Source organism: Talpa europaea, assembly GCF_964194135.1.
Source record: "Talpa europaea genome assembly, chromosome: 3".
Taxonomy (NCBI): domain Eukaryota; kingdom Metazoa; phylum Chordata; class Mammalia; order Eulipotyphla; family Talpidae; genus Talpa; species Talpa europaea.
In genome coordinates this window covers 87,366,153-87,390,649 of record NC_140069.1, presented here as the reverse complement: position 1 = coordinate 87,390,649, position 24,497 = coordinate 87,366,153, and the positions used below count along the sequence as shown (strand labels likewise).

General features: G+C 34.7%; 1 protein-coding gene across 1 annotated transcript in view; it reads right to left on the bottom strand.

The window, feature by feature from the left end:
* PHF14 (PHD finger protein 14) overlaps positions 1 to 24,497 on the bottom strand; it is a gene marked incomplete at both ends in the record, with an annotated part of 164,381 nt that overhangs the window by 97,095 nt on the left and 42,789 nt on the right. The window contains 7 exons of the mRNA XM_084230926.1: positions 8,622 to 8,790; positions 14,045 to 14,176; positions 16,043 to 16,146; positions 18,265 to 18,360; positions 20,959 to 21,065; positions 21,370 to 21,640; positions 22,275 to 22,421. Coding sequence (XP_084087052.1) covers positions 8,622 to 8,790; positions 14,045 to 14,176; positions 16,043 to 16,146; positions 18,265 to 18,360; positions 20,959 to 21,065; positions 21,370 to 21,640; positions 22,275 to 22,421 — 1,026 coding nt within the window. The remainder of the gene's footprint in view (positions 1 to 8,621; positions 8,791 to 14,044; positions 14,177 to 16,042; positions 16,147 to 18,264; positions 18,361 to 20,958; positions 21,066 to 21,369; positions 21,641 to 22,274; positions 22,422 to 24,497) is intronic.

Genomic DNA, 24,497 nt, shown 5'->3' with positions numbered 1-24,497 from the left:
TCCAGGATAACTGCCAGTTTCCTGATCACATCCTTAGTGCTATGGTCACGAAGCATGGGGAATCTGTTACTTTGCCCAAGGAGAAGTTCCAGGAACAATTCCAAGTAATTGTGTGAGGCAAGGCAACATAATGAAGATGCTAAATAAATAAATAGATAGATAGATAGATAAATAGATAAATAAATAAATAACTGGCTCAGGAGTCAGTTAAGTTTGAACATTGACTCCATCACTTAGCATACGTATGTCCTTATACAAGTTACTAAAACTCTTTGCCTCTGTTCTTCATCTATGAAATAATACTAATAACTACTTCTTATGGTACTAATTGTAGGGTAAAAAATACACAATAACAGAAAAATTACATGAACATACACTTATCAAAACTTTTCTCTTCTTTAGACTTGTCTTTTTATTTGCACCTAGTAACAAAAGAGTATAATGGTTACTAAAATGTTCAAATACTAGAGATGGAATATTTGAGAGCTAGTCTCAGATGTTACAAAATCTTACTTTTAGAGCAGAAAATAATGCACTAAGAATTTTCTAAAACCAGAGAATTCCTCTTTCACTTATTAATTCTTCAACATTTGTATGTTTTGAATTATCCCCATGCTACTTTTCCATATGGCTCAAGGGTGATTATCATTTTTATTTTGACAGATATATCAAAAGAAGTGTCATATAATCAAGGTTCAAAATATGTATCCTCTTAGAGGCATTGGCGGTATAGTGGTGAGCATAGCTGCCTTCCAAAATATGTATCTTCGTAATAAAGGTAGGTTCAAGGGGTTCCTGAATGGCATTAGGGAGGAGGATGTTGGGAGGAAAAACAAGAGCTTTTAATTATGTTTCTGAATTCCTTAACAAGGAAGTGGTGACATATTACTTTTACAGTGATTCAAATTTAAAATACATTTCTACATAACATTTGGAATAATAATTTTAAAAAATGATAATATGAGATGTTAAAATCAAATTAGACAGACCTTCATGTTTGTATTTTCTGATAATAATTTTCCTCTTACACTTAGAAATAGTTCTTTTAACCCATTATTTTAACACAAATCATTAGTGAATATTTTCAAAATAATATTCTGGCTATTTTAAACCACCCTTAAGCAGAAAAAAATCTAGGAGAAAAATGTAATTCTCAGATTACTCACCTTGGGTCTACTATCTCAAAATACATTGTTTTCATTCAGATTTCTCTAAATCCTTAAGGTACCAGCATAAAATAAAATGAAAAATGACTCTCCTCAGCATCTAAATAATAAAAATACAGTAAGGTTTGCTGAAGTGTTCTATTCCCTGTTGCATTCTCTGACCATGATAAATGGAAACTGCCTGTTGGGGGAAAAGTGAATGCCTTTCTTCTCACAGTAGCCTTCTTTGGCACAAAGCAGGCATTAGAGTACCCAGACTGAGTCTATGGCTCCATTTTTCTTACCAGTGACCAAACTAAGTGAACAAATCAAAAAGATATTTGTTACTTCATCAAAAAGCTGAAATGCAGTAGTCAAAATTTTTTTAGTAGTATATTTGGAGTGACTAATTAGGAAAGAAAAAAATATGAAAAGAAAATCACTATGTGCTTCTCTATCTTTATTTTCTTTTATTTTTTTAAAGATTTATTTATGCATACAAGAACTGGGATACAGGCCAGAGATACGGGGGTGTGAGAGTATTCACCAGAGACAGAGTGGGGAGCAGAACAGGCAAACTAACTGAAATACACTGCTGAGGGGAGCAGCAGACGAGTCAGGAGAGGTCTGCTGCTCCATGTGGGTCACCTCCCCAGCCGGCTGGGGAATCGAACTCATACTGCAGTGGCTGTGCACAGCTTCATAGGTTTCGTCTTAACTCCTTACGCCACCAGGGAGGCCCCTCTATCTTCATTTTCTATAGCAAAATATGTACTCTCTATTCCCAGAGCAGGTTTAAAGTATTCACAATTTGGAGGGGAAAAAGGCAAACCAACAACAGCAAAATAAATATATACTGGTAGCTCACATATACACATCATGTTAATATACTTATTGATTTGATGCTTATAACTTTTTTCTTTTCTTTATCTTTAATTATCAATTACCTTAAAGTAGAATAATCTTCAAAGACTTCATTAACTTTTACACTACTGCACTGTGATTCACAGGAGTGATGCCAATGCTCTTACACAAGCTTGAAAAGAAAAACTGGGGCCTCCCCAGTGGCACAGCAGGTTGAGTGCAGCGCTGTGAAGCTGTCTGCAGCCTCTGCAGCATGGGTTCGAATCCTGGCCAGCCAGGGAGAAGCCCACATGGCGCGGCAGACCTCTCCTGTCTTGCCCCTGCTCCCCTCAGCAGTGTATTTCAGCCAGTCTGCCTGTTCTGTTCCCCGCTCTGTCTTTGGTGAATCCTTTCACCACCTGCGCCTCGGGCCTGTACCCCAGCTCTTGTATAAATAAATAAAATCTTAAAAAAAAAAAAGAAAAGAAAAACTGTTCACATTCAATTGAAAGTACAAAGAAAAGTTGTAGGGTTGAATCTAATATTTCATGAGAATGAACTCAGTTATGCAAGTAAGCAGATGGCAATGTACCTGGTTTCTCTCAGATAACACAACACTGCAAAAGACACATGCAAGTTCTGGTATCAGATGAGAAGGTTCCCAACACATTGCCAATTATACAACCTAATAACCAAATATTTTACAACTCCATTTGTACCTCAACTAAATGATCTTCTGTAAACCTCAGAAGAGACATGAGTTCTTAATTGAGATTATCTCATATGATTCCTATTCTGCTTACTATCTTTACAGTTGTAGGTAAGTTACTCAAGCATTCTATGCCTCAATTTCATTTCAAGTAAACGAAGTTATATTTAAATACTAACTAGTTTCTTTTTAAAGGGAGGATTTATTTCAGTGTCTAGCTTTTGATGCACCCTCAACAAATGTAAGTATTATTAAACCATCTTATATAAAGGAAAACATTCCCACATCTTCTTATGACTTACCAATCTTTGAAAAAAGTAAAGTACCCAAATCACAAAGGAAAAAATACAAAATACATAGATTCCTGGGCAAGGGCCTCCCCTGGTGGTGTAGCAGTTGAGCGCGGGGCTGCTGCGAAGCTGCCCGCAACCTCTGCAGTGCAGTTCAGTCCCCAGCTGGCGGCGAGAGTCCCACATGGTGCACAGACCTCTCCTGCCGCGCCCACTGCTCCCCTCAGAGGTGTATTTCGTCAGTCTTCCTGTTTTGTTCCCCACTCTGGCTCTGATGAATACTCTCACCCTCCCGCGCTTCTGACTATACCCAGTGCTTGTATAAATAAATAAATAAATCTTTAAAAAAAAAAAAAAAAAGATTCCGGGGCCTCCCTGGTGGCACAAGGGGTTAAGTATCAGCAATATGAAGCTATTGGCAGTCACTGCAGCATGAGTTCTATCCCAGGCCAACTAGCTAACCCACATGTTGCAGCAGACCTCTCCTATCTCGCCTACAGCTCCCCTCAGCAGTGTATTTCAGTAAATCTGCCTGTGCTGTTCCCCACTCTGTCTCTGGTGAATCCTCTCACCACCCCTCTGTACCCTGCTCTTATATGCATAAATAAATAAATCTTAAAAAAATATACCCCACTTTGGTCCATTATACGATCAAATCACTTTATGATAAGTCCTTCCTATTAAAAGCTAAATAGAGTTATGATTTAATATTCCCATTATGATTGCCTCCAACTGGACCATGTGGGAAGGGCATCTGAATAACTTTTAGCAAATGAGCCGATTAGGGTATATTTATCAGTTTGACCATCTTCTGTCACATGAATCCACAATATTTTTTGTATGTTTTGTATATTTTTTAGTAAAGTATATAAATTAGATTTACTAGATCCCTTCAGGCAGGTGGTTATTAAATTCATAAAAATACTATGCTAAGCTATAAACATGGGTTGAGGAGGATATTAAAAAGAAAATTTCAACTAATTTGAAAGAAGAAATTATAAAAAAAACTGGTATAAAAGTCAGTGAATTGATACAAGAATTTGTTTTTTTCCCAAATCCACTCCATTAGCAAATGCTAAGTGAGTCAAGTGATTCTAACATATAAATCCCTTCCTTTTATCATTTCCTTTCAACCACCATGAAGTTAATTTTGAACATAAAGACATACAGTATTAAAAGTGAGAAAATAATAGCAGGGATAAGAAAAACTACTCAATAAAAATGGGAATTCAAATCTGTGTATGAGTCCTTATTTTACATTTTCCAGTTTGAGCGCAACTCCACAGACAGCCCTTCAAAAGAGATAAAGGGCTATAAAGTTAGTTATACTGTAAAGTCTGAATTTTTTAAAATAAAATTATTAACAAAATATCAATTCATATATTCCTCAAAATGGGTTATTAAAACAAGAAGATATTTTTATTAGCATAAAGAATCTAAAACTAATTTTCTAAAAGTTGTGTTATCATTGTAACCTAAGGGAACACAAAAAATTTAACAAAAATGGATAGAAAGTTAAAAAGGAAATCATAACTGAATGATAGACTATTTTGACTTGTGAAACTGAAGCTGAGTATGTCATAAATCCCTATGTTTAGAGGATAAAATTTTCTTCAAAATTTTGATAGAATAATATGACTATTATGAATAAACTACACCTTAATCAATAACAGCAGGAAAAATAAAAACAAAAAGCATTATTATAAGGAACTTAAGGATGAAATATCCCAAAATGTAATATATGTTCTAAAATAAGTGTAAGGCGGGCCTCCCTGGTGGCAAGGTGTTAAATCTCAGTGCCATCACTCCTGCTGCCCGAGTTTGATCCCCAGGTAAGGAGCAAACCCATATATGGCACAGCAGACCACTCCTGTCTGTCCAGCTGTTCCCTTTAGCAGTGTATTTCAGTAGATCCACCTGTTCTGTTTCCCCACTCTGTCTTTGGTGAGTCCTCTCATCCCCAGCACCTTTGGCCTACACCCCAGTTCTTGTATGCATAAATAATAAAAACCAACTCAATATGTATAAAAGACTTGGACAGAAGACCTGAAACTGTAAAATATATAGAAAAAAATATAGGCAAAACACTACAAGACATACATCTCAGTAACATCTTTAAAGACACTTCCCCCAAAGCAAAGAAAGTGAAGGAAAAGATGAAAAACTGGGACTACATCAAATTTAAAAGCTTCTGTACAGCAAAGGAGACATTAGCCAAAACAAAGAGACACCCTACTTATTGGGAAAAAAAATTTTGCACTCCATTCAGCTGAGGGACTGATCACAAAGATATACAAAGAACTCACATGACTCAACAAAAACAAAGTAAACAATCCAATCAAAAAAATGGGCAGAAGAGCTAAAAAGACACTTCTCCAAAGAGGAAATGCAAATGGCCAACAGGTACATGGAAAATGTTCAACATCACTTGCAGTCGGGGAAATAGAAATCAAAACCATAATGAGATACCACCTTACACCAGCGAGAATAAACAAACTTAAAAACTTAAAAAATTTAAAAAAAGAAGTATAAGGAGAAGGATACTAGGAACAATAAAAGGGAGCTACAATTCAGCTACTTACTGTGAAAGGTACTTAGTTCCATAAATTATTAGGCAGATAAATGTCTGGATCCCCATAATTTAACAGTGTACTAAGAAAAGAGAGTAGAGAGCTTCATCTTTAACCATGTCATCTAATCATTTAAAATGTTAGTTCAACTCTAAAGCAGAAATAAAAGATAAAAAATTAAGATAACAATAGAAACATTGTCTAGATGGTAAGATAATGATTAAAATGACTGAGCCCTACATCTCTCATTCTAAGGTTTCTCACATAAGTATCTGACCACTTGAACTTGCACATCAAAGGTTTACTAAATTGCTATATGGGCTGATGGAGGAAAAGGAGAGAAGGGAGGAAAACAGAAAGAATAATAATCATAAATGTCTTCTAATTATTTTCAAGATTTAGTGTGCTTAAGAATAATACCTAAGAAGTCGGCTTACCACAACCTCATAATTATAATTCATTAACTCTAGGATGGGCCTAAAATACACATTTTAACAAACACCCAAGGTGATTCTTATAAAGGTATAATCTATGGCTTCCAGAATACCATTTCCAAAACTAGGACTCTATACTACAATTAAAAATGTGTCCTGAAAAAAACCTGCTTTTTAATGAAATAAGTCAGGAAAAAGGAAAAATAAGCAAAAGTGACCATTTTACTAAACAGTGGTATTTCTCAGAACTTCGATATGAAAATGAATTCCCCAAAGTGAGAAAATAGCCATAATACATTTACTAAAATTACTGGTCACTGGATCCCTTCTTGTATTTTACTGATCAATGTGTACAAGAAGCCTAAAACTTTTACAAAAGAAAACCAGAGACTAAGAAGAAGATGAAAGGAATTGGGCTAAATTAGGAAAGCTAAAAGCTTCTTTATAAATCTATCTAGCAAAAGCAGTCAGGTAAATTAGGAAAAAAAAAAAAAAAAGAATCCTTGAAGTTACTAAAGGATTCTCTTTTATCTCAAGTAATACTGACCTAGTGGCACATAAATATGTGCAAAACTCCCCTCCATAAGATGACTCCAATGTTAAAGATGATAATACTGTCCTTAATATTTCTTTAAATAATAAGAAAAATTAAAAAAATTCTCCAGAGGATAAAATTTATAGACATAGACATAGAAGTAATACCAGCTTTTCTCAAAGATATTAGAATGGCTGTAGACACTGGCATCAACACTACAGGAAACAGAAAGAAAAACATGCTTATTTAAAAAGGAAAATTCTTTCTAGTTCATCTGTAAACAAATATATTTGTGAAAACTTAAAAGAAATCTTTTAAATTACAATTAAATTACAGATAGAACTATTTCAATTAGACTAATTTAAAGTATCTCAAACTATTTTGATCATATAAGAGAGACTAATTTCCAGGTTTGCCTCATCAACTCCAAAGGAGCCCAAAACAATTAAATTACAGATAGAACTATTTCAATTAGACTAATTTAAAGTATCTCAAACTATTTTGATCATATAAGAGAGACTAATTTCCAGGTTTGCCTCATCATCTCCAAAGGAGCCCAAAACACAAATGGAATAACCTAGGTGATTTCTTTTCAGTAAGGTATATTAAATGGTTACAGCATAGATGGTTACTACAGATTAAAGACAACTTTTGGGGAAAAAAAAAAAAAAACTTAAAAAAAAAAAAATCTCTGAAATACAACAAAAGATGGCAATTAACTCTAAATTATCTTTGTATCTGCCACAGAGGGAGGCAGATTTTTGAGAAGTGCCTGCCTGTCTCAAGGTAAGAAAGCAAAAAACATCTCCCCTAAGAATTCATAACTGCAAACCAGCCCCATGGGTTTGAAGCAGAAATTCACACTGCTCATTTAGTGAAAGACAAACACACTATACCTTTATTTAAAAGTGTTTTAAGTTGGTAGAGTTCCCAGGCATGTGGTAATAACGAAAATTAGAAAAGTTAAAGGTTACTTACAATGTAGCTGCAAAAGCAAGTACGCAATTTAGGGGAAAATAACAAAGTTCCTTTAAATAATAATAACCTATGGGTACATAGTTGCTTTGGGCATATAAATGCTTTGTAGAAGATGTCAAAGAATGTTCAATGAGAAAAAAAGGCTAACAAACTAACAAAAACTGGCAAAATACTTGCAAATATAATTCCTAGAAGAGGAACTACAACTGTACAAAAATATAGAAAGCCATTCAAAGTGATTATTATTGAGGGAAATATAAAATCAATGATAATGGGGTATCATGTACCACACTGGAAAACATTTAAAATATTTGGCAAAACAAGTTTAGGAGCAACAGTAAAATCATTCACTGCTATTCTGAGTGAAAACTGATTTGGAAAACATCGGAATTCCCTAGGAAAACTTAATGATGCAGATATTCGATAACTAAACAAATCCATACTTTGGTATATACCTTAACTCCTCATCAAGCTGCTATAGACATTTACAAGAATATTTAAAACAATTGTTTGTAAAAGACAGAAATAACATAACTGCTGATCTACAGAACAAATAATAATAACATTCTTTCAATAAAACTACAGATAAGTGAATATAAGTGAATTATATCTACACAGATCAGCATGTATGAATGAAATCAATATAATATCCAAGTTTCAAGTAACAGAAAAGTCTGATTGTGTTCATACAAAATTAAAAAACTATAAAGCTGTATTATTTAGGAATACCTAACATTTGGAGTACAGTTATAAAAAAAGTAGAGAATGAGAAATACAAAATTGAGGAAAGTTGATAAATTAGGATGTGATTACTGAGTAATTCACAGGGAACTTCCAAAGCTTCAGTTGGTAATGTTCTATTTTTGAAGCAGATTTTGGTTACAGTAAGTGTCCATTATATATGCATGCTTTTAACTTGAATATATAAATTATAAGCTGTCAGGTATGTATGGTATATTTCAAATGTAAAATAATAAGCCCTTAAGAATAACCAATAGCAATTAACATATTTCCTTTCCTTGGATCCTGAGTATATATACACCCTTTTGTCTTTCTCACCTTTTAAATTTCAGTATTAGAATTTTGTGATGATTGTAGTAAATTAACAATAAATTACCGTGTTTCTTATTGGAATCTTCTTGGGTTCTGGTGGCATATCCTGTGGAACAAATTTCACTGGCTCCTTAATCTGCCTCCTTGATCGCTTGGTTCCATCTGGTAAGGTTTCCATGGCCATGTCTGCTTCCATGTCACTACTTCCTGCCTGGTCACATTCTGAACACTGCCTAGATGAAGAAAAACATTTAAGTTCAGACATTTACTTTTTTTGTCTTCCAGCATTAGTTGTGGTTTCTTCTATAAATTAATATCCCGTTATATGTGAATATATAAAAATATACAGAGGTGTATGTAACTATAGGGTATACAACGACTATTTATATAGAAAGGCACTTATACTCCCAAGAAAGAAAATAGTAAATGTAATGTATAAAGTAATTCCATATATCCGAGTATCATAAGAATACATGCAATAAAGCTGCATGTTTAAATGAATCAACAAAAGAAATTCAGCACTGATTAAAATGTTTGTTCTCTTTGTAAATTGTGGCTTTTCCTTAAGTGTCATATACTTTCACATTTCAAAATTAGTCATTCATTGCACCTGACTTTACTCTGTCACATCTATAATATCGTTGAATCTCAGTTAGTGACAAATTGTGCTGACTATACCTACTAAGAAACTCTGTAACAACAGATTATAAGTAGTAGTGGGAAAAAAAATGAGTCATTTGAGTTTGTGACCCATTCTGCTTATAAAAAAGGAAATATAGGGGCCTCCCTGGTGGCCAAGGGGTTGAGTCTCAGTGCTACCAAACAAAGGCCCACAGTGAATGTCTGAGCTTGATCCCTGGCCAGGGAGCTAACCCCCATGGCACAGCAGACCTCTCCTGTTTCTTCCGCTGCTCCTCTGAACAGTGTATTTTAGTAGATCTAACTGTTTTGCTCCCTACTCTGTCTCTGGTGATTCCTCTCCCCCCCCCCCGACACCTCTGACCCACACCTCAGTTCTATGCAAAAATAAATAAAATCATTTTAAAAAAGAACTATAAATTTACGTATTAAAGGAACTTGCTAAAGCAAAATTTTAAGGAATATGAGAGGAAGAATGCAGAGTAGACAGCAATAGGAAATATAATAAGAGCCATATGTATATGAAAAAAATCACAGCAAAAATCATATTTAATGCTTAAAGACTAAAAGCATTTCCTCTTAAAGACGAGGAGTAAGACAAGGATGCCCATTTTCATCACTTCCATCTACCACAGTACTGGGTTCTAGTCAGAACAAAAAGGCAAAACAACAAATACCATGCAAGTTGGAAAGGAAGAAGTAAAATTATTTGTTTCCAGATTATATGATCTTTTACATATAAACCCTTAAAGAGTCCATAATAAATAATTTAACAAAGTTAGCAAGATACAAAATCAGTGGGAAAAGTCAGCTATATTTATGTATAGTAAAAATGAACAATCTTAAAAGAAAATTATAATAACAATTCCACTCAAAATAGCATCAAAAATAAAATATTAGGGGGCCTCCCCGGTAGTGCAGCGGTTGAGTGCTGGGTTGCGAAGCTGCCCGCAGCCTCTGCAGCGCCGGTTCGATCCCCGGCTGCTCCCCGGCCACTGGAGGAGGGTCCCATATGGCGCGCAGACATCTCCTGCCGCCCACTGCTCCCCTCAGCAGTGTACTTCAGTCCTTCTGCCTGCTCTGCTCCCCGCTATGGTGAATTCTCTCACCCTCCCACGCTTCTGACTGTACTGAGTGCTTGTATAAATAGATAGATAGATAGATAGATAGATAGATAGATAGATAGATAGATAGATAGATAGATAAATCTTTAAAAAAAATAAGTAAAATAAAATAAAATATTAGGTTTAACCAAGGCATTTGCAAAAGACTTATAAAATTAAAACTATGAAGTGGTGCTGAAAATTATTAAATACATAAATAAATATAAAGAATCCCATATCAATAATACAGACCCAAGGCGCAGGGAAGCACCTGGCAAATGTGCCATATTTAGACAGGGATTCTGCATGCATCCAGACATCACTAAAGCTGTTGTGTGGAACTAAGAAAGGGTTGTCTCCACAGTCAGAGGTGAGCTGAAGGCCTCTACAAGCCAGAACCCCCTGGCAGCTAATCGGGGCCCAGAGAGGGAATCCAGCCACAGCCAGGGCACATCCAAGGCGCAGGGAAGCACCCAGCAGACGTGCCATATTTAGACAAGGAATTCTGCATGCGTCCGGACCTCACCAAAGCTGTTGTATGGAACTGAGAAAGGGCTGTCCCCATAGCCTGATGTGAGCTGAAGGCCCCCACAAGCCAGGACCCGACTGGCAATGAGTTGGAGCCCAGAGGGGATCCAGCGATTTGGAGCCCAGTGGGTGATGCAGCCATCACCAGGCCAGTCTGTGGGACCTCAAGACCCACCTCTGGAATTAAACAAATACAGAAGGAGGAGATTTTCAGGGACAGCGACCATTAACATATCCATAATACCACTGCCCTACTGGACTTCTGGCATAGCATACAGTATTGGACTTGATTGGACCACCAGTTTCTGACATCCCAGAAAGAGCACACCAAAGAGATGCCGGTCAGTACCAGGACAAAGTGTCCCAACGCATAGGACAAATTAGAAAACAAGCAGCAGGGGGACGAAAAATTACAAGCAACCAAGTATGTCCCCAGGGAAAACACAGACCACAAAAAGATAAACACCAGACAGCAACACCAGTGATTTAGAGGAATTTACGAGTCTTCCGGATAGAGAATTTAAAATTGCCATAATTAAAAAACTGAAAGAAGTGGAAAACGATATGGAAAAATAATCAATGATCAGAAGAATGAAATTGAGTCCCTAAAGAGGGAAGTGAAAGAAATGCAGGCGATCAAAGGATTAATGGAGGAGCTAAAGAACTCTGGGAAAAGCAATGAAAGCAGAATAGATGAAATGGAAGAATGAATAAAGTACTCTTGAAGACACAGAAATAAAAAAAAAAAAAAGAAAGAAAAGAGAAGATGGAAAAAGGAATTATCTGACTCCATGAGGAAAGGAAATATAAGCGAACAGGAATCCCAGAAGGAGAGGAGAGAGACACAGGAACAGAGAAAGTATTCAAGGAAGTAACTGAAGAGAACTTCCCAAACATGAAAGAGCTGAAAATAGACATACAAGAAGCAAGAAGAACACCAAACTTCCATGATGAAAGGAAAAATACAGCAAGACACTAATAGTAAAGCTTCCTAGAATCCAACATGAAAATGCATACATTGTGCAAAAATGATGTAAAAAATTAATAAAATAAAATTTTAAAAAAAATTTTAAATGTCAGTAATACCCAGTAGTAATCTACAGATTCAATATATCCTCATTAAATGCCAATGACTCTTTTTTAAATTTTTTTAAAAGATTTATTTTTATTTATATCTACAAGAATTGGGGTGTAGGCCAGAGGGAGGGGGAGGATTCACCAGAGACAGAGTGGGGAGCAGAACAGGAAGATCTACTGAAATACATTGCTGAGGGGAGCAGTGCACAAGACAGAACAGGTGTGCTGTGCCATGTGGGTCAGCTCCCTGGCCAGGGATCAAATTCTGGCCTCAGGCTGCAGTGGCTGGCATAGCTTGATAGTGCAGAGACTTAACCCCTGCGCCACCAGACAGGCCTGAAAGCCAATGACTCTTTCACAGAAGAAAAATCCATCTTAAAATACATGAGACCTTATACAGCCAAAACAATCTTGAAAAAGAGTAACAAAACTGGAGGACTAGTACTGGCTGATTGTAAAACCTAATGCAAAAAGCTACAGTAATCAAAACAGCGTGGTACTGGCAAAAAGATTTAAAGAATAAAGCAACTGGATAGAAAAGAAACTAGAAATACCCTCACATATATGGCTCAAAGATTCCACAAGGTTGCCAAGACCAATCAAGGGGAAAAGAACAGCCCTTTCAACAAAATGATGCTGCAAAAACTGGATATCCACATGCAGGAAAAGAGAAGTACATAAAGTAAAGTACAGATCTAGAACTAGTCTCTTCACAAAACCAGTGCTGATACTAAAAGAAAAAGCTGGATAGCAAGTGCTTGGAACAGTCTAGTAAGTGGAATATGGCATCTGAGAAGTAAGGTAATATATTGCATAGTAATGCTAGCTGGAGATGAATATAGTGTGGTACAGTTGCAAGTAATGTTACCACAAGCTTGCATAGCATAAAGACAGCAAAAGTAGAAACTGCTGACATTCACGAATATATACCACTGTGTTCTGTAGAAATTTAAGTCAAAGATTGCAACCCAATCACAAGATTGGTTCAGTAACAGGACCCTCTTCCTAAGAAAAAGACGAAGCAAAACTAACAGACTAAAGCAGAGGTCAGTAAGTGGTATGCTGCTAAATAGCTAACAAGTGGCACTCTATAGGGAAAAAAGTGGTAATTTGTAGCATTTACTAATTTTCATAGTACTAATACTATTAACAGTAGTCAATTTCAAGCTAACAACATGGCATGAGAGAATGCACTGAAAAGGAAAAAGATGGGTAGTAGCACATCATTATATAGTTTTCCTATCATAAATATACAATAGATTTAAATAAACTAAAGACTATACGTAACAGGTTCACTGTTTTCTAAAATTAGAAAGGTAATTAGTAGAAAAAGAACATTCATATGCATACGAAAGTTTTCCATGTCCTATATTCACCCTATAAGGAATGCTTATCAAAATTTGAACACCTGTCCCTCACTTGGACTAAAATTAAGGAAAGATAAAACTCATCATAGATATGTTTTTATCAAACATCTGTAGCAATTCAGCAGGCTTCAGTTAATGAAAAAATTTACAGATGTAAAAACTTCTAGAATTGCAAAGAATGGCTGAACTCAAATATAACTAGCATACCAGAAGTAAAGCCTTCACTGACATTTAGAAATATAATGTTAAGTTACAAATGAAAGTCTGAATTTTTGATAAATTTTTAAATAATAAAGCATTTGAAAAGTTCTTATAATAAAGTAAAAGAATCACAAACGTACTATAAAGAATTCATGCCTTAAGAACTCATTGATAAGATACCAAAATAACGTCAATTGACTTAAAATTCATGTTTAAAATAAAGTTACAGGTTTATTCAGATAGTTCTATAATAAATATTTATATCATAAGCATTCTCACCATAAAAAAGGAAAATGGGAACTATGTGAGATGATGACTGTGCTAATTTGTTTGTGCAATTATTTCACAATGTGTATGTGTGTATATATCATAGCATTAAGTTATACACCTTAAAGATACAAAACTTGTCATTATCAATTATAGCTCATTAAAGTTTGAAAAAATAATTATAAAAAATCAATTACAAATGTTCCCCAAACTTTACTATGAAACAATATTATATAACCCTTTATCTTTTACTGCTGAAACGAACAAACTTGTTCTAACTTCTAAATTCTTTCCATAGTACTTACCAATAACTGTTTTTGGTTTTTCTTGGCATCCTGGTAAGAGGAGGGTCCAGGCATCCAAGATGGTAATGGAGTTTACAGGTATCACACAATAAAAGAAGATGCTGATCATGGCTCTTCTTACAAATTCCACAACTTTGAATAAAAGCAGCAAATAAAGGATTGGAATAGTAATTATCATTGTGAAAGTTAATTTATAGCATATTTTGAAATTCTAATTTTCCTCTTGGCTAACTATTTCTTTTGTTAAAATAAAATTCTTTTCATTAACAAATCTTTCATAATGCCAATAATTAGTTTTAAATACATTCTAGAACGTATGCAAAAAGTGTGCATCTAGCATAAATTTAAATATTTCTACAGTCAAACCTTTCAGATAAATGTATGAATAAAATAAAATAAAGATGATATTGAGAATAAATACCTTATATATACAAGAACTAGGGTGTAGGCCAGAGGTGTGGGGGGTGAGAGGATTCACCAGAGACAGAGTTGGCAGCAGAACAGGCAGATCTACTGAAATACATGGCTGAGGGGAACAGCGGGAGAGACAGGAGAGGTCTGCTGTGTCATATGGGTTAGCTCCCTGGCTGGGTATCGAACTCAGGCCATGATGGTGATAGCACTGAGCCACGGGAAGGGTCCAATATCATCTTTATTTTAAAGTCTATTTAACAGTTGCTCAGTTTTTCTCTAGAAACATATAATAAACAAATGAATTTTTCAATTTTCTAAAATAACAGTTACTTCACAAACAAAATTAAATATATTGTCTTATTAATCATAAAGTTTTCAAAGAGCCTAAGATGTATAAATAAACTGCATATGCAAATAATTCTCTTTTCAAAATCAGATTTTGAGTCTTAAAAAAATACTGATTGATACTTACTGCAGAGAATGGGGGTTTTACTTTTATTGTTACTATTATTTTGAATTTTTATTTGTTTTTAAGGAATCTAATATTTCCTATGCAAAAAAGGCAAGTTAATTCCTGAAAACACAAGTACCATGACCTGGAAATCTAGGGTATATATATATATATATAGATATATAGATATATAGATATAGATATATAGATATATAGATAGATAGATATATAGAGGTAATGTAAAAAGTTGTCAAAATCCTATGAGTCATCCATGCATGGAAACATTTGTATTTTTTTAATACTCCTAGAAACACACACACACACACACACACACTCGAGCACATCCACACAACAACCAGTACTTGGTCTCAAAATATCTGAAACAAAAATGAACTGTAACGAAAGCATAATGATATGTCTGATGGTTGCAAATGAGACAACTTTGGAAGAGTTAGACTGAGAATGTGCTAAGTCTTCACACTACATACTAGGACACCAGATGGCTTTTCCCATGTTTCAAGGAAGCGATATGCTATTACCTCTGGAGGGAGACTTCAACAAAGAATGGAGATTACAGTGGTTGATATTGTTACTACTATTGCTATTTCTGAGAAAGGAAAAGGTAGGGAAGTATTTATGTATTTACATTGGCATATAGTCATTATATGTAAATACACACATTTGTGTATGTACAGCTTCTTCTAACCTTTTCTCAGTATCTGTTACAACAGAAAAAGTGAGATCCTAACTAATTTAACCATTAAAAGAAGTCTTGACTATGTAAAATTATTGTAACAGTGAACACTGTAAAATATTGAGTGAAAAAGTAAAGAGCAAAAACAGTTCTGGAAAACAAAATTATTATAACTGAGCACAGGGGAAAAAACGTAGAAAGACTCAAACTCTAAATCTTATCTTCATTAACTATTATTATCCAAAGGTAATAGAGTCAGACTGTACATGTAATACCCGCCACTACCTAAAATCACATGGGAAACCCAGAAGCTCATATTTAAATAAAATATGAATGTCTGGTACAGACCTAATTTTCTCAAACATTTGAAGCATCTTGCTACTAAAAAGTATTAATTTAAAAATGTACAGTATTAATCTGTCATAATTGCATTACTTACCTATAAAGCACTGCAGGAAGAATAGATGTCTTTTGTGTGCCTCCTTCTTTTTTACTTGGTTTTCTCTCCTTGGGTGCTCGTAAAATTGCCGGTACGTTCAACTTCTATTGATTTGAACAAATGTAGTTTATATGGTTTTAAAGAAGAAATATAAAGCAACATTTTCATCTATTTGACACTCAAATTGACTAAACATATAAGGAGAAATCTGTTTTACCAGCTATTACATTGGCAAAAAGGAATAAAATTAGTTTTTGTCTCACAGAGTTTCATTACAACTCTATATTTACATACTTTCATCAATTTTCATTGGAACATTAAAATATGAAAATTAACCTCATATTTTAGCTTTAAAAAGTGAAGAACAAGGATAAACACATAAGAAACTTAAATAAACAAACACAGAGCACACTTAACAAAAAGAATATTAAGGCCGTTTGTTTTATTCAACATCCCAGATACACTGGTGCTCCATAGGTTAATTAGAAAAATTATCTTATTCGACCAAACTCTCCACAAAGTGAATGAGATTCTCTTGGGGTTTCCACTAATCTGTTGTATGCTGGCTTCTCAGACAGCAACCATCTATCAAAGTCATTTCTCAATGGCCCAGTGGGCTGGCAACAGTTCAGCCAACTGGAAAAAAGTGTCATGCAAGCAGTACAAATGAATTATTCTTCAACTGTGTATTTTACATTTGCACAAGGAAATGTGTGAACTTCTGTTAAAAGTCATTTAAAAATAAATGAAAATGTCCTGCTGTGGCAGATAACTTTTTATACTAAACAGGAGATTCTTTTGAGACAAGCTTGCAAACCAATCCAAATACTAGCTTGGCAAATTAACTAATAGGTTTACATTCAGCAACTTTCCTAAACATAAAATATAAAACACCATCTTTCAGAAATCCATCAATGCCCTACCACAGGGACAAAGGTCAATTCTCCACAGGGAACTACTTATCCTCACATTTTAAATTATTTATGTTATCTACCTATACCCTGTTCACGAAAGAAACTAGACTGGAACAATACAATCAATATGTATTACTTCCTTAAACAATATATTTACACAAACTGCATGATGAATATGACTCTCTGTAAACCTCTGAAATTAGTAAGGTGAAAATATGTATTCTTTGAAAAGTCTTATTCAAAAATTAAACTACTTTCATAATAAAAGGGCCATAGTGAGTCTCCACCATTCCTGAAAAAAATAACTGAAATTATATGAATTCTTAATTTATGAACTATACACACATTAAAAAAATAAGCATTCAATGATAACTATTTGACAATATCTCTTCTTTTAAACACCAAAAACTTTTTTTTTTAATTTTTTTTAATATTTTTTTTAAGATTAATTTTTATTTATTTATTTATTTATACAAGCGCTGGGTACAGTCAGAAGCGCGGGAGGGTGAGAGAATTCACCAGAGCCAGAGCGGGGACCAGAGCAGGCAGAAGGACCGAAGCACACTGCTGAGGGGAGCAGCGGGCGGCAGGAGAGGTCTGCGCGCCATGTGGGACCCTCCTCCGATGGCCGGGGAGCAGCCGGGGATCGAACCGGCGCCGCAGAGGCCGCGGGCAGCTTCGCAACCCAGCGCTCAACTGCTGCGCCAGCGGGGAGGCCCTAAACACCAAAAACTTTTAACAGGTTGAAAGTATTCAGGGATGAAGGAAAAGTTTTTCCATAACCATGAGAATAGTTATTGAAAGAGAAAAACTACATTTTAACACAAAAGTTTCAAAAACCATCTCTAACACAGCTTGAAATCAATGGACTTGAAAATAAACTTCTTCTGTTTGTCCTTAAACTTTTACATCCAAAAAATAAAAACAGAGACAGAAAATTAATTAAAGCTCAAGAAAAAGATTGTGGCAAGGAATCTAAAATTGCTAAACTAGAGGAAAGAAAAATGTGTAGGAGTCTACGATTCAAAGCTTAGCTTTATCACAAATGATAGTAAATCAGAGCAAATGAAAATTTGCTAGGAACCATTTTATTTTTTAACATAAACAAATTAAGCCACAGGTTCTCGTAGGCAGCTCCCAAAACTCTAGATGTATTTCAGGCAGAAATAATTATTCCAGAGAATTAGCTGTCCCTAATAAAACTGAATTTTTCAGTCAGCAAAGTCACCCTTGTATCAGAGATCTGGTCTTTGAAAAATCATAAAGAGAGCAAGAACAGAAGGAGATAGCAACTGGAAAGAAACTAACCTGCCCTGTAATTCTGCCCAGTAAGGCCCATATTCCTTGGCCCTCACTTCGAAGTTTTCCATTCAGGTTTTGCAGTTCTTCTAAAGATTCACATAGCTACAACACAAATAATTCAAATTAGTAAACCATTAAAATATGCAATGAAATATATGAAAATTTAAATAATAAATATTGTCAAAGATAGTGATATTTATATTCCATGTTCTAACAGTGAAATCTCCAAAAAGAGGGCTGGTTCCAGCTTCCCTATCCCATCTAGTGAAGGGTGGAGCAGACTGGCAAAAAGAAACTGAAGAACACTTGAAGAAAAACCCAGGAGGCACATGGAGAGGAGACATGTGAAGAAGGTCCACTTGTTTTGGACTTGCACCAGGGACTAGGGGAACATGGAAGAAGATATGTGGGGTCAAGACATGTAAAAACACTTGGAAGACATGTGGATGAGAGACCCAGGGGGAGGCTTGACAATGCAGCTGTTACCTTGATTTGTATTCTGATTTTGCTCCTTTCACCCCAGACTTGCCTGGGCCTTTCTGTCCCATACTTAGGGTTGCCTGACAGAAGGTGCCCTAGACTTATGGCAAAGATTTGGGCCTCAGAAACCCCACTTTGGGTCAATCCGGTTAGGATGGGCATTTACTCATGAGGCAATGGGTAACTTTGGGTGATACCATGAAAAAGCTGTAGCAGTAATAAACAAGTACAGTAAAGTTTAAGGCTACAAAATCGATATACGAAAATCTGTTGCATTTCCGTATGTGAACAACAAACCAGAGGAAGGAGAAATAATGAAAACAATATGCTTTTTTTAATCATATCAAAGGAATAAAATACCTAGGAATAAATGTAAGGAAGTGAAGGCCCTATACACTGAAATTTGTAAGACACTGTTGAAAGAAATTGAAGACACAAAGAAACAGAAAGACATTATTCCATGTTTATGAATCAGGAGGAGGTTCAATATTGTCAAAATGGCCTTTATATCTCAAGCAATATATACAGTCAATTAAGATCCCAATGGCAGTCTTCACCAAAATAGAACAAAAATTGTAAAATTTGCATGAAATTGAAAAAAATACCAAATAGCCAAAACAATCCTGAGAAAAGAAGAACAAAAATGGAGGTATAATGCTCCCTAACTTCAAATTATATACTACAGTGCTGCAGTAATCAAAACACTCTGGTATTGGAATGAAAACAGGCATTTACACCAATGGAATAGAACTGAAATCCCCAAAATAAAACCATGCATTATAGACAACTAATTTGTAGTGAAGGAGACAAGATCATACAATGGAAAAAGTAAAGTTTCTTCAATAAGTAGGGTGGGGTCTCTTCAATAAGTGGGGAAAACTGGACAGTCACATGCAAAAGAATATACATTCATCTATTAATATATATATACAAATGTAAGACTTGGAATCATAAAATACACAGAGGAAAAAATACATGATAAGCTCTTTGATAGTCTTAGTGATTATGAATTCATTTCCCATAGCAAGAAAAACAAGAGACTATAAACAGAACTATATCAAACTAAAAAGCGCCACACAGAAAAAGAAGTATCTGTTAAACAAAAAGAGAGCCCACTGGAAAAAAAAAAGTTATTTGCAAATGACTTATCAGACAAGGGATTAATATCCAAAACACATAAACAACTCATAATTCAACATCAAAAAAATAAGCAATTCAATTAAAAAATCGGCACAGGATCCAAATAGCCATCTTACCAAAAGACACATAGACGGCCAACATACATATGAATGGTTCTACATCACTTATTACAAGGGAAATGCAAAGCAAAAGCACAATGAGATTTCACCACATTGTTTAGAATGTCTATTATCAAAAAGTTCAGAAACAAAAGGAGTTGGTAAAATTATGTAGAAAAAAGAACCCTCTTGCATTATTGATAAAAATGTAAATTGGTATAACCTATACAGAAAAGTGTGGAAGTTCCTCAAAAAATTAAAAATAGAACTTCCATATGAGCCAGCAACTCTATTTCTAGGTATTTTCCCAAAGAATATAAAAACAGTCATTAAAAAAAAAAAAATGCCCCTACCCTATGCTCATTGTAGCACTCACTATTTACAACAGCCAAGACATAAAACCTCCCAAGTGTGCAACAACACATAACTGGATAAAGAAGATGTGGTGTATATACAGAATCAAATACTATTCAGTCATAAAAAAAGATGAAATCTTGCTGTTTTCTACATAGGTGGACATTTAGCTGGTTATGCTAAATAAAATAAGTACAAGGAATATGACAAATACCACAGTTTACTCATTTGTGGAATATAAAACAAACAAACAAAACAACAACAAAAAAAAAACTCTAGACACTGAAAACAAAATGATGGTGATGGTAAATCAGAGTGGGTAAGTTGGTTGGTGGTGGATGGTATCTCAACATTTGGTGGTGGGCATGGTGCCATGTATACAGTGACTGAGACAAGAATCTGTATACCTGAAACCAGTAGTGTTTTGTAAACTAATGCTACCTAAATTAAAAAAAAATTCAGAAAAACTTGTGCCTTATTGTTGTGGTAATGAAGACAGAAAAGGTAGGAGCTAAAGGGAAGGGCAGAAAAAACCCCAAGAGAATTTCTAAATGAAGCACATACTAGAAATGCTATAAAATTAAAGAGTAAGATCAATTAATGTTAGGTTTTTCTGTATCCAACTTACCTTATTATATTCCACATGAAGCTTTTCTTGTTCGTTTTCTAACTTATCCTTTATATTCTTTTGTTCAGCCATATTTTCCTGAATTTGAATCATGCGCATATTTCTCTCTATTTAAATTAAACATCCAATTTTACTTTAGTAGAAAGTAAAAGCTCATAAACAAAATACACAATGGGAGAAGCTAGCCATAGAAATGATCACAAGATAAACCAACATTGTTTAAAATATCTTTATAATTACAAATATATATAGCTGGCATTTTATAATTCATAATTTACTAAGAAAATAAAGATGCTTTTACTTGACATATGTAGCATAGCTAATACATTTTTAAAATGAACTGCATATCAAATATTTTCATTTGCAAATTCTCATACATGAAAATGTGCATGTATCAGTGACTATACTGACCAAAATAGTAATTCACAAAATCAGCAGTGAGAGCTGGTTGCTTATGCTTTCGCCTTCCATCCACACTAGAACTAGTATCTGAATTGTCCACTGGGAAGATATCTGTACTGATCCCCATTAGTTCTGCTTTCCGCATCAGTTTGCGAATGGCTGAAGCACTACTAGTGAGTGGTCTGGGCAATTTTTCCCTTGGAACCCAGGCCTGAGGTCTGGTGGATCGAGCTAGTTCTGCTTTGGCACGATATTGCTGAAGACGGGCATTGATCCTTGCCTATAAAACAAACGTATACAAATCTTTAAAGATATTATAGTGGAACAACCTCCTTTGGGGCTTTTTACTTCCATACTTACAGAAAGAAAAGATGACCAGAATCACCTACATGAAAGCAAATTATACTATGAGTTTTTAAAGTATACTATATAATTCTTGGGTTACAATAAATTAAGTCTACTCCTAGTAACAACTACTCTAATCTATGATCAGTCTTGTGAGAAACTATTTTGACTAAACTGAAGTTTCTCTTCCCAATAACTGCAATAGGTTCCATAAATTTACTTAAATTACATATGAGTCTATTTTGAATGAAGGCCAAACTGACCAACTCTTCTACATAAATGAACATTAGAATAGACTAAAAAAACATACAGTCAACATCAATAATTTTGTCTAAGCCACATACCGCAGTGTATTGGAAACACGCTTTATAAATGACTGTTCCATTGACTAGATGAGAAGCAATGTGTTCAGCCACAAACTTTACTCTCCATTTACCTTAATGATAATCCATCTCCTACATAACTAACCAAATTTCATAATTATACTTTGCATGTCACTGGCAAACAAATGGGATCTGAAACTCATAACCATCAAAGGAAAAACATGAGTTTTGGAATGAATCCCATACCTGTGCTTCAGGTGATAGTTGCTTTTCTCTCTCTTGTAAAGACATTTTACAATAGGACTGTAGAGCCAAGTAGTTTTTCCTCTTCCACTTTCTGTCTAATCTATCTGCATGTTGCTTACAATAAGCAAAAAATGGATCCGCTATATCCTGTATCAAAAAAAGGGGGAAAGTGAACATTTTTCACTCCAATCATAAGAAACCTAATACAAGAGATATTATTTCCTTTCTGAAGAATCTTCTACAGTGATGGTCACATCTAAAATAAATCACAATTAAAGAGCTTCTGTAAGCAAAAGAGACAATAACAAAAACAAAGAGAAACCCCACCAACTGGGAGAACATTTTTGTATACAACACTAATGATAAAGGACTGATCACAAACATCTACAAAGAGCTGATGAGACTCAACAAAAAAACAAAGAAAATAATCCAGTCAAAAAATGGGCAGAAGAGCTAAAAAGAAACTTCTCCAAAGAGGAAATGCAAATGGCCAACAGGCATATGAGAAAATGTTCAACATCACTTGTAATCAGGGAAATGCAAATCAAAACTACAATGAGATACTACCATCTTACACCAGTGAGAATGGCACATATTAAAAAAAGCTAGCAACAACAAATGTTGGCGAGGGTGTAGAGAAAAAGGAACTCTTCTGCACTGTTGGTGGGAGTGCAAACTGGTCCAACCACTATGGAGAGCTGTGTGGAGATTTCTGGACCTACTAAACATAGAGCTTCCATATGATCCAGCAATTCCACTCCTAGGTATTTACCCAAAGGACACAGAAACATCAATTCCAAAGAGCATCTGCACCCCTATGTTTATAGCAGCACTATTTACAATAGCTAAGCCTTGGAAACAACCCAAATGCCCAAAAATAGATGATTGGATCAAGAAGATGTGGTACATATACACCATGGGATATTACTCAGCATTCAAAAAAGATAAACACATGCAATTTGCAGCAACATGGATGGAGCTGGAAGGGATCATGCTCAGCGAAGTAAGTCAGAAAGAAAAAGAAAAATACTGGATGGTCTCATTCATAGCAGGAATCTAGAAAATTTAAATAAGGGACCAGGAAAAAGAATAACTATAAGAAAGAAAATATCAAAATCAACAAACAACTATGAACCAGAGACACTCTATGGGGGGTGGGGGCGGGGAAAGGAGGGCTTAGGGTCAAAATAAGGGGGTTGTAATTGTATGGGGAATTTAAAAATGAAATTTAAATTAAAAAATAAAAAGACTCAAGATGAAAAGGTTAAAAAAAATAAATCACAGAGGTGGTTTTTATATATAGTTTTTATAGTGATAAAGATTGTTGCTTTAGAAACTTAATCCTGTGTATCAACTTCAGGTTAACAACACATTTTCCTTTAAAGGACCTTGTAGATTTAAAAATACTGAAATTAAATCTTATGAATTACATATAGTTATATGTGGACTCAGAAAGCATTCACCATTTTAAATAAACAGAATTTTAATAATCTTACCTAGAAACTTTCATTAAATATAAAAGTTGTGCATATATAAATTAGTATTATAAAACAACAACATATCCAGAAAACATAGGAACAGCCAACAAAGATGGGTGTGATATTTCTAACTGGCTAGCAATGGATAGATTATACCCAGTATGAAAATGAATTAACAAGGCCAAGCATTGTTGGTAAAAAAATGCTTGAGGTATTTCCCTTAACTCTTCGTGTAACTCTCTAATGCGAAAGCAGATAGAGCTCTCAGTCATTTTTCTGACTGAGGAATAGGCCAGAGGAAATATTTTTTATTCATAAAGAGTAGGGCATTAAAAAAAGATGATTTACTCTATCAAAACCAGAAATAACCTGTAAATATGTAACCAAAGAGAATAATCTGCAATAAGCAGCAAAATGATAAGAGTTCACATATTAGGTTGGTCCCAAGGAGAAATAAAGGTAAAGCTATCCATCTAAGTTATATTTTATCTAAGTTATATTAAAAGAGTGTCTAAGTAAGGTGGGATTTTACAATCCAAAGAGAAATCAAGACACTTAAAAAAAAAAAATGGAAAGAGAAATGATAATAAAATACAAGTAAAATTTGCAATGTTACTTCAATTAAAAAAAAATAAGACCTTAACATAAATATGACCTTAAAAAAATAAGACCTTAAGATAAATAATGCATAAGAGCCAATTCTGTGATAGATGTCATGGTGTAGCATCAAGGGTAAAATCATGGA